Source organism: Selaginella moellendorffii, unplaced genomic scaffold, assembly GCF_000143415.4.
Source record: "Selaginella moellendorffii unplaced genomic scaffold, v1.0 SELMOscaffold_21, whole genome shotgun sequence".
Lineage (NCBI taxonomy): Eukaryota > Viridiplantae > Streptophyta > Lycopodiopsida > Selaginellales > Selaginellaceae > Selaginella > Selaginella moellendorffii.
Genome location: NW_003314282.1, coordinates 1,043,978 through 1,059,209, shown reverse-complemented (window position 1 = coordinate 1,059,209; position 15,232 = coordinate 1,043,978). Strand labels below are relative to the sequence as shown.

At 41.7% G+C, this 15,232-nt stretch overlaps 1 protein-coding gene across 1 annotated transcript; it reads left to right on the top strand.

Annotated features, from left to right (window-relative positions):
* The first annotated feature begins 8,501 nt into the window (after positions 1–8,501).
* Positions 8,502–9,416, top strand: LOC9641645 (aspartyl protease family protein 2). Its single transcript, XM_024678061.1, has one exon. The coding sequence runs from the start codon at positions 8,502–8,504 to the stop codon at positions 9,414–9,416; it is 915 nt and encodes a 304-aa protein (XP_024533829.1).
* The last annotated feature ends 5,816 nt before the right edge of the window (positions 9,417–15,232 follow it).

Below are 15,232 nucleotides of genomic sequence, written 5' to 3'. Positions count from 1 at the left end.
ACGTGTCATGTGTTGGTCCTCTTGTGTCCCTTTTCTAGAGACTCACTTATTGCTTGCTTTGTGCTTATCCCTCGAGCACTTCGTTGGGAGTTCCATCCTCACTCTCAACCTTTCAAGTCGGAGTTTTTAATCCAAACATGTTATGCTTGTTTGGCTTTTGCTTCGGCCACTACCACGTGGCACCCTTTGGCTCCACTTTGGGGCCTAGAGATTTTGTGCCTCACACATCAACCTCCATTGGAATAGAACCATCACCCACATGAAGTAGTGTTGAAGGATGTGCAGCGAGAAGTGGAAGAGGTGACATCTCATAACGTTGTGCCAAATGAAGAGCATCATCAAAGGTGGCAAAAGCAAATGCATACACAAGTCTGACAAGATCTTGAAAAAGTGTTGGCCACAACATTCCTAGCTTGATCTGCCCCAATATATTTGGTTCCACATGAATCAAAAGGCTTCGGAAATGAATGCCAAATTGCATCACCAACTCAGATGGCCCTTGACAAAGACAATGCAACTATTGGAAGGCTTCATTAATCGTCGGTATACTTGAATACGTGTTTGAAGACATCTAAAAGAACACTCCAATCCCCACAAGTGGCTGTGCTCAAGCCATCCCTTAGAGACACATGGGAAACTCATGCAAACATCAAATATCATCCCAAGAATTATATGTGGCAATCACCGTGAAATGATCGAACCAATAGTATATATCATCCCCAGAATTCCCATGAAAGAACTCCAGCTGAACGCGAGGATTGGCACCAAGAACAAGAGAAGTTGTACTATGTGCCATAAATGCCACCATCAACTGAGTTTAGTTGTTCAATTGCAATTGCATAGCATCAAGCAATTGTACCAACTGTTGCTCCAGAGTCAAAAGAGGAGATTGTTGATCTGCCATCAAGATTAACGAAAAGGAAAGAGCAAAAGAAGTGAAATGAAAAAAAAAAAAAAGCTAAAAGAAAAGGGAGATTTATCTATACCAAAATCCTGAAAAGAAAGAACAAAAGAAAAGAAATGGAAAAAGCTAGATCTAAACGATGTAAAAACTAGATTTAAACCAAAATCCCAAATTCAAGCACTCCTCAGGTACAATCAAAAGTGCCCCTTACCTCCACCAATGTGAGTGTATGAAATATGGAAAAGGAATACAGAAAATGTGCATATCCATTAGCCCAAAAACCCTAGCTTATATATAGGAGCAAGTGGTCTGGATTGAAACCAATCTAACGGCTATCAAAATCCCACTACACTAATATTAATATACAGCATTGTACCTGTACACTTGGACCTCACACCCCTTTATATTACAGTTTTGGAGTTCTAAAAAATTATTATTATAACACAATAAATCTACTTAAGTAAAATAAAAATATCTAATAAATTAAATTGGGTTAAAGGATATCTCAAACATTTATAAAAAAAACTCATAGACTTACATCAGAAGATAAATCTAAAGGAATGGCATTTATAAAACGATAAGGCATTATAATGTAAATTGATGTAGCTTATGTTGAAGCTATTTTGAACTATGACCCTCTTAAAAATAGTAATAAAAACCAAACTAATGTAAAATATAACAAACAATCATATAAAAACATTTGCCTTTATAATCATACATATAATAAAAAAAAATTTAACCTATAACAAGGCTATGCAAAATAAAAGCACTTGGATTGACATTATTTAATTGATATTATAATTTTAAAAAAATTAAAAATTACTCTATAAAATATATAGAATGTATAAACAATTGTAAGCAACCAAAGAGAATGATTTGAGAGACAATCCATAAGGTTCAAATATAGAGGGAAAAATGCCCATGAATAAAAATACACCTCATTTTCCAATTGGTTAAGGGTTTTGGGATATTTGAGATTAAGTGTCTTTGGGTTTAAATAGTACCCAATTAAGTGACCTCCTGAGAAATCTAAATTTAAAAGTTTATAACAACCTAATCATTGATTATTTTTTTGAGATACTACTCATTGCTTTCTCTCAAAAGTATAAGCTTTATATGATGAATACTCTAAACCATCCATTGCTATGCATAACTAATAATTTGCATCAATTTACTATCAACAATTATTCCCCATCAAAGAGGATAAATATCATGAAATACATTTTAAGCAATTACTTTAGGAGATGCTTTATTTTTATTCAAAAAACTATATAGCTATCAATGCTTACATTAGAGACTTGAAAAAATTTCAACAAAAAAATGGTTCACCTTATATTTAGTCTATAATATCTCATCTTTAATTTTTATCTAATATATATAACATGAAGCAAAATAAAAAGAAACCACTAAATACTTCTTTTATCCTTCCTGGGCCAAACTGGCCTTTCCTGGCTAAACTGGCTCCACTGCAGTCCTCCCCCTACTATACTTATTATAATGTTAGTTTTCCTTCACCAGCTAATATAACATATGTATGATTATGTGTTCCTTGAATATAAATAGTAGCAAATTTGATGCAATTAAAATTGTAACTTTGCCAAAGCAGATACATAATAGAAAACATCTTATCACTTAGATTTATTATCTTTCTCACCCTCCTAGTATTTATTTTAAATTTATTAATTTATATTCATATAAATAAATTTTATTATTTTTTAAAAAATCAAGTATTTAATAATAAGTTAACAAGTTAATATTTAATATTTTATTAACTCTGTATTCATTTAAATATATGTTTATTATTGTGTAATTTAATGATTAAGTTTTACACTCTTTTTTTAATCACTTTAGCATATTTTTGCTGTAAATGAAAGACTACCACCTTCAAGCCATGCATTAACATTAAATTTTCTAGATGTGACATATTTATCAGGATCATTTGATAAAGGTGGGATAATTTCAACCCATTCTGGATACCATCCAGGTTTACCACCAGAATTATCATGTGATAAAATCATTTCACAAATTACATCAAATTCTTCCAAACATGTTGCTTCTAAATCTGAAAATGTTGAAAGTGTACATCTTTCAAAATCATCTCTGTTTTTGTTATCAAGATTTTTAAATTCAAGAAATTTTCCAAAGAAAGTAAGAAATTGTATTTTTATATTTGCATCAGTTCCAGCATTGTCTACACATGCTGTTTTAATATTTATACCATATAAACACTGCATAAAAAAATTAGAAAACTAGAAAAGCATTAATTGCATTTTAAATTACCCCAATTATGCTTGGTATAAAAGAAATTAACAGGAATATGGTGATTAATGAGACCATCTTATTCTCAACTCTGAACTTGATCAGCTTTTATAGTAAACCAGTAGCTCTAAATGAAACTCTAGATTGACATATGGCAGTAATTTAAGTATCTTTGTTCCTTGCTTGGCAACATTGTTTCGCGCCAAACGTGAGTGGACAGCAGACAATGATCTCGAATGCGCCAGAATTGGTGTGGAATCCGCCAGAATTGGTGTGCCACTGCCAGCCTTGTGACATTCACCATCTAATCTTGCTATGGTAGGTGGAGTGGAAAGCCAAGCAATGCTTGTAGTTCTCGAGCATCATTCTCGGCAACTATAGGATATCATCGCACTCCTCTCTCTCTCTTACACTAAATTCCACTGCCTTGTATTACATCGGCTTGAGATCCATAAGTATCACCGATACGTTGACTTTTCCGGTGCAAGGCATTCTTGCAGATGGAACTGGAGGAACGATCATTGATTCCACGTTTGCATTCAGCTATTTCACACCAGATTCCTACACCCCTCTTGTGCAAGCCATACAAAACCTCAACTCCAACCTTACTAAAGTATCGAGCAACGAAACTGCAGCACTGCTTGGCAATGATATTTGCTACAATGTTTCTGTAAATGGTGACACACCACCACCACAAACTCTGACTTATCACTTTGAGAATGGCACACAGGTTGAATTTCGGACATGGTTTCCGCTAGATGGTGATGCTTAAAATGCTACTGTGTGCTTGGCTGTTTGAAGACTCACAGAAGGTGGGGTTCTCACTGAATGTTATAGGAACCTACCAGCAGCTGGATGTGGCAGTGGAGTTTGATCTGGAAAAGCAGGAGATTGGATTTGGAACGGCAGGATGTATGAACCTTGACACTTCTTCTGGTTTTACATACGTCTTCGTGTGGAAATCTTCTACAACTCAAGTGTTTTCTTTTCTTCCTCTCCTCACGTCACCTTCAAAACTTTGTCTTGTCAAGTTTACTATACAAACCGCGTCAACATAGAAAATTCAGTCTGGATTGATTTGTAAACTCGAGATATATAGCTTCTTTGAATTCTCAATACATCAGGCCTGGTGGGATTTGCAAAGACAAACAAGTCATTCATCGGACAACTTGCTGAACTCGCAGCAAGAGAAATCCATCCAAGCCACAAGAAAAGATGGAAATTAATTGTGTCGTTGACGAGCGCGCCCGATTGCGATTGCCTCTGGCATTTGGAGTGCGGCTGCACGATGGGGGATGAGTTCTCGCCGCGTGCCATGAAAACTTCGTGGCTGGAAGCTAGAACCTGCCAGGACTTGAACCTCGGACGTCCCCATCATCCAACGGCCATGATGCGATGCGCGTTCTTGGCGTCCAAGAGCTTGTCGCCCTCGTCAGATCTTGCGACAATCCCAGCGATGGCCGCCGGATCCACGCCCAGATCCTTCACAGCGACCACAATAACAGCGTCTTCCTGCGAAATCTCCTCGTCCAGATGTATGGCCGCTGCGGCTGCCTGGAGGAAGCCGATTCTACCTCGGATCGCAATCTCTTCTCTTGGAATCTCACCCTCCAGGCCTACATTCCCAACCACGACCTGGAGCAGGCGCGATCGGTCCTGGGAAGCATGCCGCCGCAGGAGATTGTGTCCAGCAACACCATGATCTCGCGGCCGGGGACGTGCAGCGCGCCAAGCAGCTCTTCGATCGCATCCCTGCCAAAGAATTCCATCACCTGGAACACGATGATCGAGATGTACTCGCAGAGTGGCAATCTCGGCGAGGCGGAGGCGGTATTCCACTCCATGCCGGAGGAAACCCTCGTTTCTAGCACCTCCATGATCGTGGCATATGCCCATAACGGGCATCTCTCATGCGCACGTGAACTCTGCCCCAAAAGGACGTGGTGGCGTGGGCGGCCATGGTACAAGGCCATGCCACAACCCGGGGCTGGATGAAGCTAAAGATCTCTTTGATAGAATGCCCACAAGGAATGTAGTAACATGGAGGACCATGATCACAGCATATGCCCAGGCAGGGCATATGGAGCAAGCAAAGATTCTCTTTGAAGATGCCCCAGATCTTAATGAGGTGACATTTACGGCTATGATTGACGGCTACGCATCTAACGGCTCTATGGAGGAGGCTAAAGCTTTGTCTGATAGGCTGCCAAACAAAGACGTGGCTTGGAACTCCATGGTTTGCAGATATGCCGCGAATGGGCATTTGGACGAGGCATTAGATTCTTTCCAAAAGATGGCTCACCGTGATGAGATCTCTTGGACGACAATGATGCATATGCTTACCTCTAGAAACCATCTTGAAAATGCAAAGTTTATTTTAGATCGAATGCCTTACAATAGCAAGACAGCAAGCACAGCACTCCTCTCGGCCTATCTCTGGAACGCACTTCCAGGAAGTGATGAGCCCCTTCCAAGCGATGGAGGAGTGTGATGTGATTGCCTGGATGGCAATGGTGGTGGGTTTTGTTCACAAGGGACTCCTTTTGGAAGCTTGAGTTTGGTTTGAGAAAATGCCAGAGTGGGTCTCATGGACTGCAGTGGTGGCCATGGATGCTTCCACCGGCATGTAACCGAGGCCTTGGAAACCTTCCATAGGACCATCCAGGAGAGCATGATGCCCAATCACATTGTCTTTATGAGCATGTTTGTGGCATGTTGCCACTTAGGTGGTGAAGATTTCTCAAGACTACTTTTAGTTAATGATTCAAGACTATGGAGTCAAGCCATAGGAGAACACTATTGTGGGTTTGTTGACATGTTTCCAAGGGCCAAAGAGCTAGACAAGGCCAAAGAGCTCATCCACAGCATGCCTTTCAAGCCCCAGAGTGTTGCTTGGGTCTCGCTACTAGCTGCTTGCTAGAAGATCCAAAAGATCCACAAGGCCTGAGCGTGGAGCTCAATTTGCCTAGAGACTCTTGGTGTTGGGGTTGAATTTCTACATGCTGCTCGGCCAGAATTATGGAAGTGTATTAACTTGATTTATAAAGATTTATTGCAATCTCACATTCTTTCTATCTTTCTTCATAACTATGAAGAGGCCATAGGAGTGGAGTTTTGCAACACTCAACATCACCACCAAAGAGAAGATGATTTTTTATTGCTACCACCACCTTTAGAGAATAAACCCCATCTTGTGTTAAACATTAATCCATGCCCACAAGGCCATAGCATCCCTTAAGCTCTTCAGTGGGAAAACTATTCTACTGAAGTGTTACTTTGTGGCAAAGAGGTTGAGCATGAATAGTTTTTTAAAAAAGATGAGCAAGATATATGAGATTGTGGTTTTTAATTGAGTAATGAAGCCATATGCAGACAAGATTTTGGACAAGCTTGACTCAGCTGGGAATCTCTTTGCCCATCATCTCCACAGAAATTCATGCTCAACCAAAGAAGCTGGAGGGAAAAAAGTTCTGAAAGATTTCTCAAGATTAAGGTAGAACCTCAAACACATGCCAAAATCCTTTTGCTTGCAGCTCAACAATGGAATTGTTATTTGTACATTCAAAAACAGGAAAGGGCATAAGTATTATGAATTGAAGATCGATAAACAATTTGTTTAAGAAAATTGCGAGCATTGAAGATGTAAAACAAGCATTGGAGAAGCTAAAAAGTAAACACTCTGATTGTTTATGCTGTAACACTACTCACTCTAAATTGATTCTGGCATTGTTTCCCTCACGAAAACTGTCCAATAATCATAATCAGGAAAGCATAATAACATACATACTTGGAGCCAATCGATAATTGTGATACTTCAGCAGCAGCATCAATATACCTTTGCAGAGAGAAAACGACGCAGCTCTTTTGTGTTCTTCAATCTCTCTGTCCTGAAACACATCATAGAGCCTCTCAAAATCCCTGATTTCTTATAGTTCCCAAGCACGATTTTGCCACTAAACGCATCAAAATAGATTAACTTGCTTTTCATATCCAAACTACTTCCCATAACTGGGCTCGTCCGTCCCCATCTTGGGGTGGACGATTGGTTGGGCGAAAATCAATGAAGGCTTACCTGTACCATTCTGGACGAGCCACACTAAAAGGATAAGCCAATTAGTCGAGCCATTAGTAAATCCAAATTAGAGTTGAGGTTTTGCATGGCTTGCACAAGAGGGGTGTAGGAATCTGGTGTGAAATAGCTGAATGCAAACGTTGAATCAATGATCATTCCTCCAGTTCCATCTGCAAGAATGCCTTGCACTGGAAAATTCAACGTGATACTTATGGATCTCAAACCGGGAACGTCACTCAAGTATCGAGCAAAGGAACTGCAGCACTGCTCGGCAATGATTTGCTACAATGTTTCTGTAAATGGTGACACACCACCACCACAAACTCCAACTTATCACTTAGACGATGGGATACAGGTTGAATTTCAGACATGTTTTCTGCTAGATGAATATGCTGAAAATGCGACTGTGTGCTTGGACATACATCTTTGTGTGGAAATCTTCTACAACTCAATTGTTTTCTTTTCTTCCTCTCCTGACGTATCTCCTGCTTGTTTAAGACACCTTCAAAACTTTATCTTGTCATAACGTTTGTCTCAATCCAGCCATTTGTTTTGCCCGTTTTTATATTGGTAAAAGGTAAACTGAAATATTTTAAAGTGTCCAGATCAATCGGTCTTATCTTTTACAAAAAGGATGATGTTTATGAAAACTGTTGTTACATATATTGATTGAAAGAGTCAGATATGTCATCAAATATATATTGCCTCAATCTTGCCTCAAGAGTTTCTCAATCTAGTTTTTCCAATCTTCCAAGAGTTTCTCAATCCTCCATGGAGAGGTGTCGGTCTGTGCTTTGTTTCCTACTGGCTCTTGTGTGCATTTGGGAATTTAGTCGTCCTCACGTCGAGGCTGCTCCTTTAGGGTTGGCCAATGTTATTGCAAGAACGGTCTTGAAAGTTGCGATAGAAGAGGGATTCGAGATGGGAGTTGCCGCCTGGAAGCGAAGACGAACTCCAGATAACGGCCTCAACTTCGCCATGAATGTCAATTTGGGAACTCCTCCTATGCAGCACAACTTCACCATGGCACTTAACTCGGAATTCTTCTGGGCTGCTTGCTCTCCTTGCATCGATTGCAATGTTTCCACAAACGAACCCCTCTTTTCATCGGCATCATCCACATCTTAAAGTAGAATTCCTTGCACCTCTCCTTTCTGCTCGACATCCCCTGGTTTCTCCACAAACTCTTGTGGATCTTCAGCAGTGGGTTCCACGACTTGCTTATATAATGCTTCTTACAGCCCCAGGTACTCCTCAGCTGGTGAGATGGCTAGTGATGTTGTAACCATGAAAGCTCCACGTAAAACTAGAGGCAATAAAAGCCTTAGAATGTCACTTGGATGTGGTCGACAAAGCACGAGATTGCTGGGAATTCTCAGTACATCAGGCCTGGTGGGATTTGCAAAGACAAACAAGTCATTCATCGGACAACTTGCTGAAATGGACTATACAGGCAAGTTTATCTATTGTGCTCCATCTGATACGTTTAGTGGCAAAATCGTGTTCGGAAATTATAAGATATCATCGAACTCCTCTCTTTCTTACACTCCAATGATCGTAAATCCAATTTCCACTGCGTTGTATTACATCGGCTTGAGATCCATAAGTATCAACGACATGTTGACTTTTCTGGTGCAAGGCATTCTTGCCGATGGAACTGGAGGAACGATCATTGATTCAACGTTTGCATTCAGCTATTTCACACCAGATTCCTACACCCCTCTTGTGCAAGCCATACAAAACCTCAACTCCAACCTTACTAAAGTATCGAGCAACAAAACTGCAGCACTGCTTGGCAATGATATTTGCTACAATGTTTCTGTAAATGGTGACACACCACCACCACAAACTCTGACTTATCACTTTGAGAATGGCACACAGGTTGAATTTCGGACATGGTTTCTGCTAGATGATGATGCTGAAAATGCTACTGTATGCTTGGCTGTTGGAGACTCGCAAAAGGTGGGGTTCTCACTGAATGTTATAGGAACCTACCAGCAGCTGGATGTGGCAGTGGAGTTTGATTTGGAAAAGCAGGAGATTGGATTTGGAACAGCAGGATGCAATGTCAGCATGAACCTTGACACTTCTTCTGGTTTTACATACATCTTCGTGTGGAAATCTTCTACAACTCAAATGTTTTCTTTTCTTCCTCTCCTGACGTATCTCCTGCTTGTTTAAGTAAGACACCTTCAAAACTTTATCTTGTCAAGTTTACTATACAAACTGCGTCAACATAGTAAATTCAGTCTGGATTGATTTGTAAACTCGAGATATATATAGCTTCTTTATCTTTGCAATTTGCTAGTTTTCAAATGAGGAGCTCTTTGTGTAGCAATTGTGCTCTTGTTGGCATAGTTACAAACATGAACATGGAACACGAACATGAGCTTTAGATTTCAGGAACCCGACCACAGAACATGATATGGCTCATGAATATTCTAGCGAATATTCTAAGAATATTCTTTTTTATTCTTGGAATATGCTACTTTTATTATACTCAAACATCCTACAAGTCATCATTATCTTCAACCTCACAATCTTCAACATCATCTCCATCTTCCTACTCAAGCTCGTCTTCTAGATGAAGAACTATCTCTAATACTTTGTACCTCACAAATTTGTCGTAGTTACAGTCATTTTTGCAAGTTAACAATTTGCTATTGCAAACCACGAAAACCAAATCTGTTGTCCTATCCACAATAAGTTTGTTTTTCTTTTTTGAAGACACATGCTCGAAAGTGTTGAATAATCTCTCCACCGAGGATGACAAGCATGCCTGGCTTAGAATTTGAATGGCCAACTTTTGAAGAACTGGAATTTCATAACTATAGTCCTCCCACCAACATACAGCTCCCTTCTTAGTGCGATCAGATTTAGCATCAATCGAGTTGAAAATGCTTCCTATCCTCTTGTAAATTAAAAGTTCATCTCGTATCACGTCCCTCTCACTAGATGTAAACATGGCCAATAGATAAGCATTCCAATCCTTCATAACTTCTTTGTTGGCATGCTTTTTATGCTCTTGAAACTTGGGGTCTAGCATATATGCCACCAAGTGCATGAGCGAGTGATTTTCATGCCACCGGTTAAACATGATCTAATGAAGTTCCATATACCTACTATAATCTGACCGTCCTTCCTCTAAACTTGCATCAAACCTGTTCATACACTCATATATTTTTCCAATTGCAAGTATATCACTGTCCACAAGATAAAGTAGTAGCATAACATCCTCATACACCTCTAACATGTCCTTAACCTGTTCCCAAAAATGGTCATCAAAAACAGTTTCATAACGATCTCTACCTGCTCTCATCTTTGACTCAAGCCTTGCTCTATACGTAGGGTATACAAACATCTATTGTAGAGCATCCTAGAGCTCCACTAGCCTCTCCATCATAATGAAGTTGTAGTAAAACTTTGTATCACAATAGCATAGCATTCGCTTATGAGTAAACTTTGTGTGAGACACAAATCCCTAAGCCCCAAAACGGAGCCAAAAGGGTGCCATGTGGTAGTGGCCAAAGTGAAAGCCAAACAAGCATAACACGTTTGGACTAAAAGCTTCAACTTGAAAGGTCAAGAGCGGGAGTGGAACTCCCAACGAAGTGCTCAAAAAACAAGTATAAAGCGAGTAATAAGTGAGTCTCTAGAAAAAGGACATAAGAGGACTAACATATGACACATGGAGGAGTTCGAGATGGACCCGAGATAGAGTCCGAGATGGACCTAAGATAGAATCCAAGATGGACCCAATATGGAGTCTGAGATGGAGTCCGAGATGGACTCGAGATGGAGTCCAAGATGGACCCAAGATGGAGACTAAAATGGAGTCCGAGATGGACCCGAGATGGAGTCTGAGATAGACTTAAGATGGAGTCCGAGATGGAGTCCTAGATGGACCCGAGATGGACCCAAGATGGAGTCCGAGATGGAGTCCGAGATGGAGTTCAAGATGGACCTAAGACGGAGTTTGAGATGGAGTCTGAGATGGACCTGAGATGGAGTCCGAGATGGACCCGAGATGGAGTCTGAGATGGACCTGAGATGGAGTTCGGGATGGACCCGAGATGGACCCGAGATGGACCCGAGATGGAGTTTGAGATGGAACTGAGACCAAGACTGAGTTCGAGTCCGAGGCCAAGACCGAGACTGAGACCAAGTCCGAGTCCGAGTCTAAGTCCAAGTTCGAGTTTGAGTTTGATTACTAATACAGACTATTGGGTGAAAGCCCAAAGCAATTGTCCCCCACAGGGGGGGGGGGAGCTATAAGGGGTTCCAAAAGTATAGTAGGGAGAGTGTGAGGGTTGGATCCTAGTGGAGCCAATTTGGCCTAGGAAGGTTGTACTCAGATGTTGGGTGATAAGATAACCAATGGGAGTCCAAAGCTAGAGTGAATATGGACCAACAAGCAGGGTAGCTTGGTGAATTGTTTAAAAGCTGACTTTAGTTCCCCCAAGAGATCAAATGGTCGATGCTCCCAATCCAAGCATAGGTGGCACTACCTACTTGGATACCTAGCATGGCTCAACAGAACCTTGCTCTAAGCCCATGGCTAAAGCACCCAAAGGCAGAAGGTGGGGAAAGTACCCATGAGGCTTGTGTAAGGCCATGGTGTTCTGAAATGTTGTCCCAAAGTCCTAGACTATGGAAAGGAAGAGGAATGGTCCTCTGTTGTAGTGACCAAGGATACGATCATGTGGCAAGGAAATCCTAAAGGACAGTGGAACTTAGTGGTCAGGCTTGTGGGCCTTGTCCCAGTGCCAATGTTAGCAAACACGGCCATGGACAGAAAAAGGACTTAGTGAGGATTGTAAAAGGGATATTGGGGAAGGTTATTCCCCATATATGTAGGCATCTTAAGGATGCTAAGGAGTGGATCTTGGATGGTTACTCATGGACAAATGGCCCAGTCTTTGAGAGACGGGATAGCAATGCAAGTGGTGTTAGACCACCAGTATGACCAAGGTGAATGAGCATAGTTTTAGCGTAATAAGCTGGTATGTTGGTGGTACCTTAGGGTGTTGATCATGGGACTAGACATGTGGAGCACTTGGACCAAGTGCAAAGGTTGAGTGGCATAGATGCCATTTTCAAGGTTAGCAAATCCCAAATCCAAAATTGAACTTATGGAGTTTGTGAATGAGACTCCTTCAAGTGGTTGGAGGTGTGGTTAAATGATTAAAATAAAATGGAAAAATTAGTCATTTACACTTTGCTAATAGTGCCACCATATGAAAGTGGTTCCTGACAAAGTTCACCAAAGCCTTTTCTTGCTCTAGAAGCATTACCATCCATGAAAGTTCACTGAAGTCTTTTAAGGCATTGTTCAAACAATGGGCAAAATATGTTGCCAATTGAATCTTTAGGTACCTTTGCATTATTGTTGCTACTCTATTCACATTTTCCCTATTTGTTATAACCATAATAATATTCTTTGCACCCACAATGCTAATGCCTTCTTCCCAACAACACAAAAATATTCTCAACTATTTTTCCTGTTGAGGAAATATTGATAACCTTCAAAAAAGCTACCATCCTTGACTATATACCACAAATCTTATAATATGCCAATTCCTCCTATCTGCCTATGGTTACACCTCTCTGCTCTTACTGCTTCTTCATGGATGCCATCTCAACATCAATGAATCCCTTCTCTTTCAATAAAAGCTTCTTCCGAAGATCATTATATTTTAGTGGTGCATAATGCACACTATGCCTGGCAACTTCCTGGATTATGTTGAGGAAGTAAGGGGATCAAGCCTTCATAAATGGAATATGTTCATTCTAGAAAAATCTTCTAATCACTGCATCAACTCAACTCTTCCATTATGGATTCATTAAATCTACAATATGGACTTGGCTCTTCTTGCTAAACAACAAGTAAAGACAATCACTTCCACTTGCTTGGGATAATACCACTAGCACTGAAAGTTCTACATTCAACCATTTCTTCCCCCTTTTACATATTTCAAAATCAATAACCTTTTGCACATTAACCAACTCTACCTTCTTGTTACCTGGGATAAGGGGGCAACTCACAATATCCCTGCTGCCTAGGCCTTTTCCCAATAGATAAGCTTGCACACAATCAACACCATTAAGCTTGTTCACCATTGTGCAATATTTGCATGACTACAGTTTGTGGTGCCCCCTAAGCACACTTACATCATCCCACCACTGTGATTCGCCCCTGCAGATGCTAGATTGCTGTGCCATGCTTGGCAGCAGGAGGGCAGATGAAGCGCCTCTCAATCCGTGGCAAATGGAGAGGCGGAGGTGGCTGTGGCACTGCCAGAATCAGCAGTGGCAGCAGCGGCTGTGGCACTGCCAGAATCAGCAGTGGCAGCAGCAGCTGTGGCACTGCCAGAATCAGCAGTGGCAGCAGCAGCTGTGGCACTGCCAGAATCGGCCGTGGCAGTGGTGGCAAACAAGATCAAGAGCTTACCCTAGATTGTTGCGTGCATGAATCAAACAAACATGGGCCATGATCCTGGCAACCATGGCCGGGATCACGGCCTGTGTTCGCAACAGTATACTCTGTTCATGAACACTGGCCGTGGGAACATGAACCATGGCTGTGTTCATGAAACAGGCTGGGATCCCGGCCGTGTTTGTAACTATGCTTGTTGGTAGCTTTTGCAGGATGCATTCAAGGACAGCGTGCAAGGATTCCACATCCCAACCGTGCTGGTGGTCTCTTCCCGCACAACAGGACGCCAATTGTCAACACTAGCCTGTTTTTGCCCTCTTCTCGCAAAAGCAGTCAAACCTTGGAAGCCAGCTTCTTTCTCGATGGTGCACTCAATTTCGCCATGGATCTCAGATTGGGAACTCCACCTCAGCCGCTCAACTTCACTCTCGTGGTGGACTCCGGGTTTTCTTGGGTGGCATGCTCCTCGTCCTGTGCAATCAATTGCACCACCGCATCTCTCTTCCAGCCAGGTTTGTCAACTTCTCACACCAAGCTTCTTCGTGCTCAGCATTCAGTGCCATTTCTACGAGCTGTGGACCATCCTCCCCTTGCTCATACAACACATCGTACGCTACTAACTTCTCCTCGGCTGATGACTTGGTCAGCGACATTGCAACAATGGATTCCGTACGAAACCAAAAGGTGGCGGCCAACTTGTCCTTGGGTTGTGGCCGCGACAGTGGGGGGCTGCTCGAACTCCTTGACAGTAACGTGTCATTCATAGGGCAATTGAGCACAGGAGCAAGTTTATCTACTGTTTGCCCTAGCATACTTTCCGTGGAAAGCTTGTAATTGGGAACTACAAGCTCAGGAACGCCTCCATTTCTTCGTCCATGGCCTACACCTCCATGATCACAAACCCACAAGCAGCCGAGCTCTACTTCATCAACTTAGCTACCATTTCTATCGACAATAACAAGTTTCAAGTCCAATTCAGGGACTTCTTTCCAGTGGAACAGTCATTGCCACCACCACCTTTTTGAGCTACTTGGCATCGGATTTCTACACTCAGCTGGTACAAGCAATAAGAAACTACACCACCAATCTGGTGGAAGTATCAAGCAGCATCGCAAATGCTCTTGGCCTGGAGCTTTGCCACAACATCACTTTCCTCCACCAGCAGCCCCTCTCTTATCACTTCTTGGGCGGTGCCGGTGCTCGAATCGAAGTGCCACCATGGTTTTTGCTTGATGATTCAGGCAACGTGAACAATACCATTTGCATGGCAATCGGGCTGTCTGACAGCGTTGGACTGTACCTGAATGTCATAGGGACGTACCAGCAGCTCGACTTGACCGTGGAATATGACTTGGAGCATTTTTTGCTCACAATCTAGAAAGTGTCGAATATGCCAATATTCAAAAAACGAATCATAAAGATCGAATATGCCTGGCACATTCTAAAAAACACGGCTCTCGATGAGATTGTCCTGGCTCTAGCTAGACGCGAAGTGCGGAATTTCGCTCGATTTGGATGCGCGAAGGGAGAATCCGGCCGCATGCGCGATCGAAATTTCCCT

Excerpts from the sequence above, each read along its gene's own strand:
- LOC9641645 (XM_024678061.1), top strand. The coding sequence starts at position 8,502 with ATGGCTAGTGATGTTGTAACCATGAAAGCTCCACGTAAAACTAGAGGC.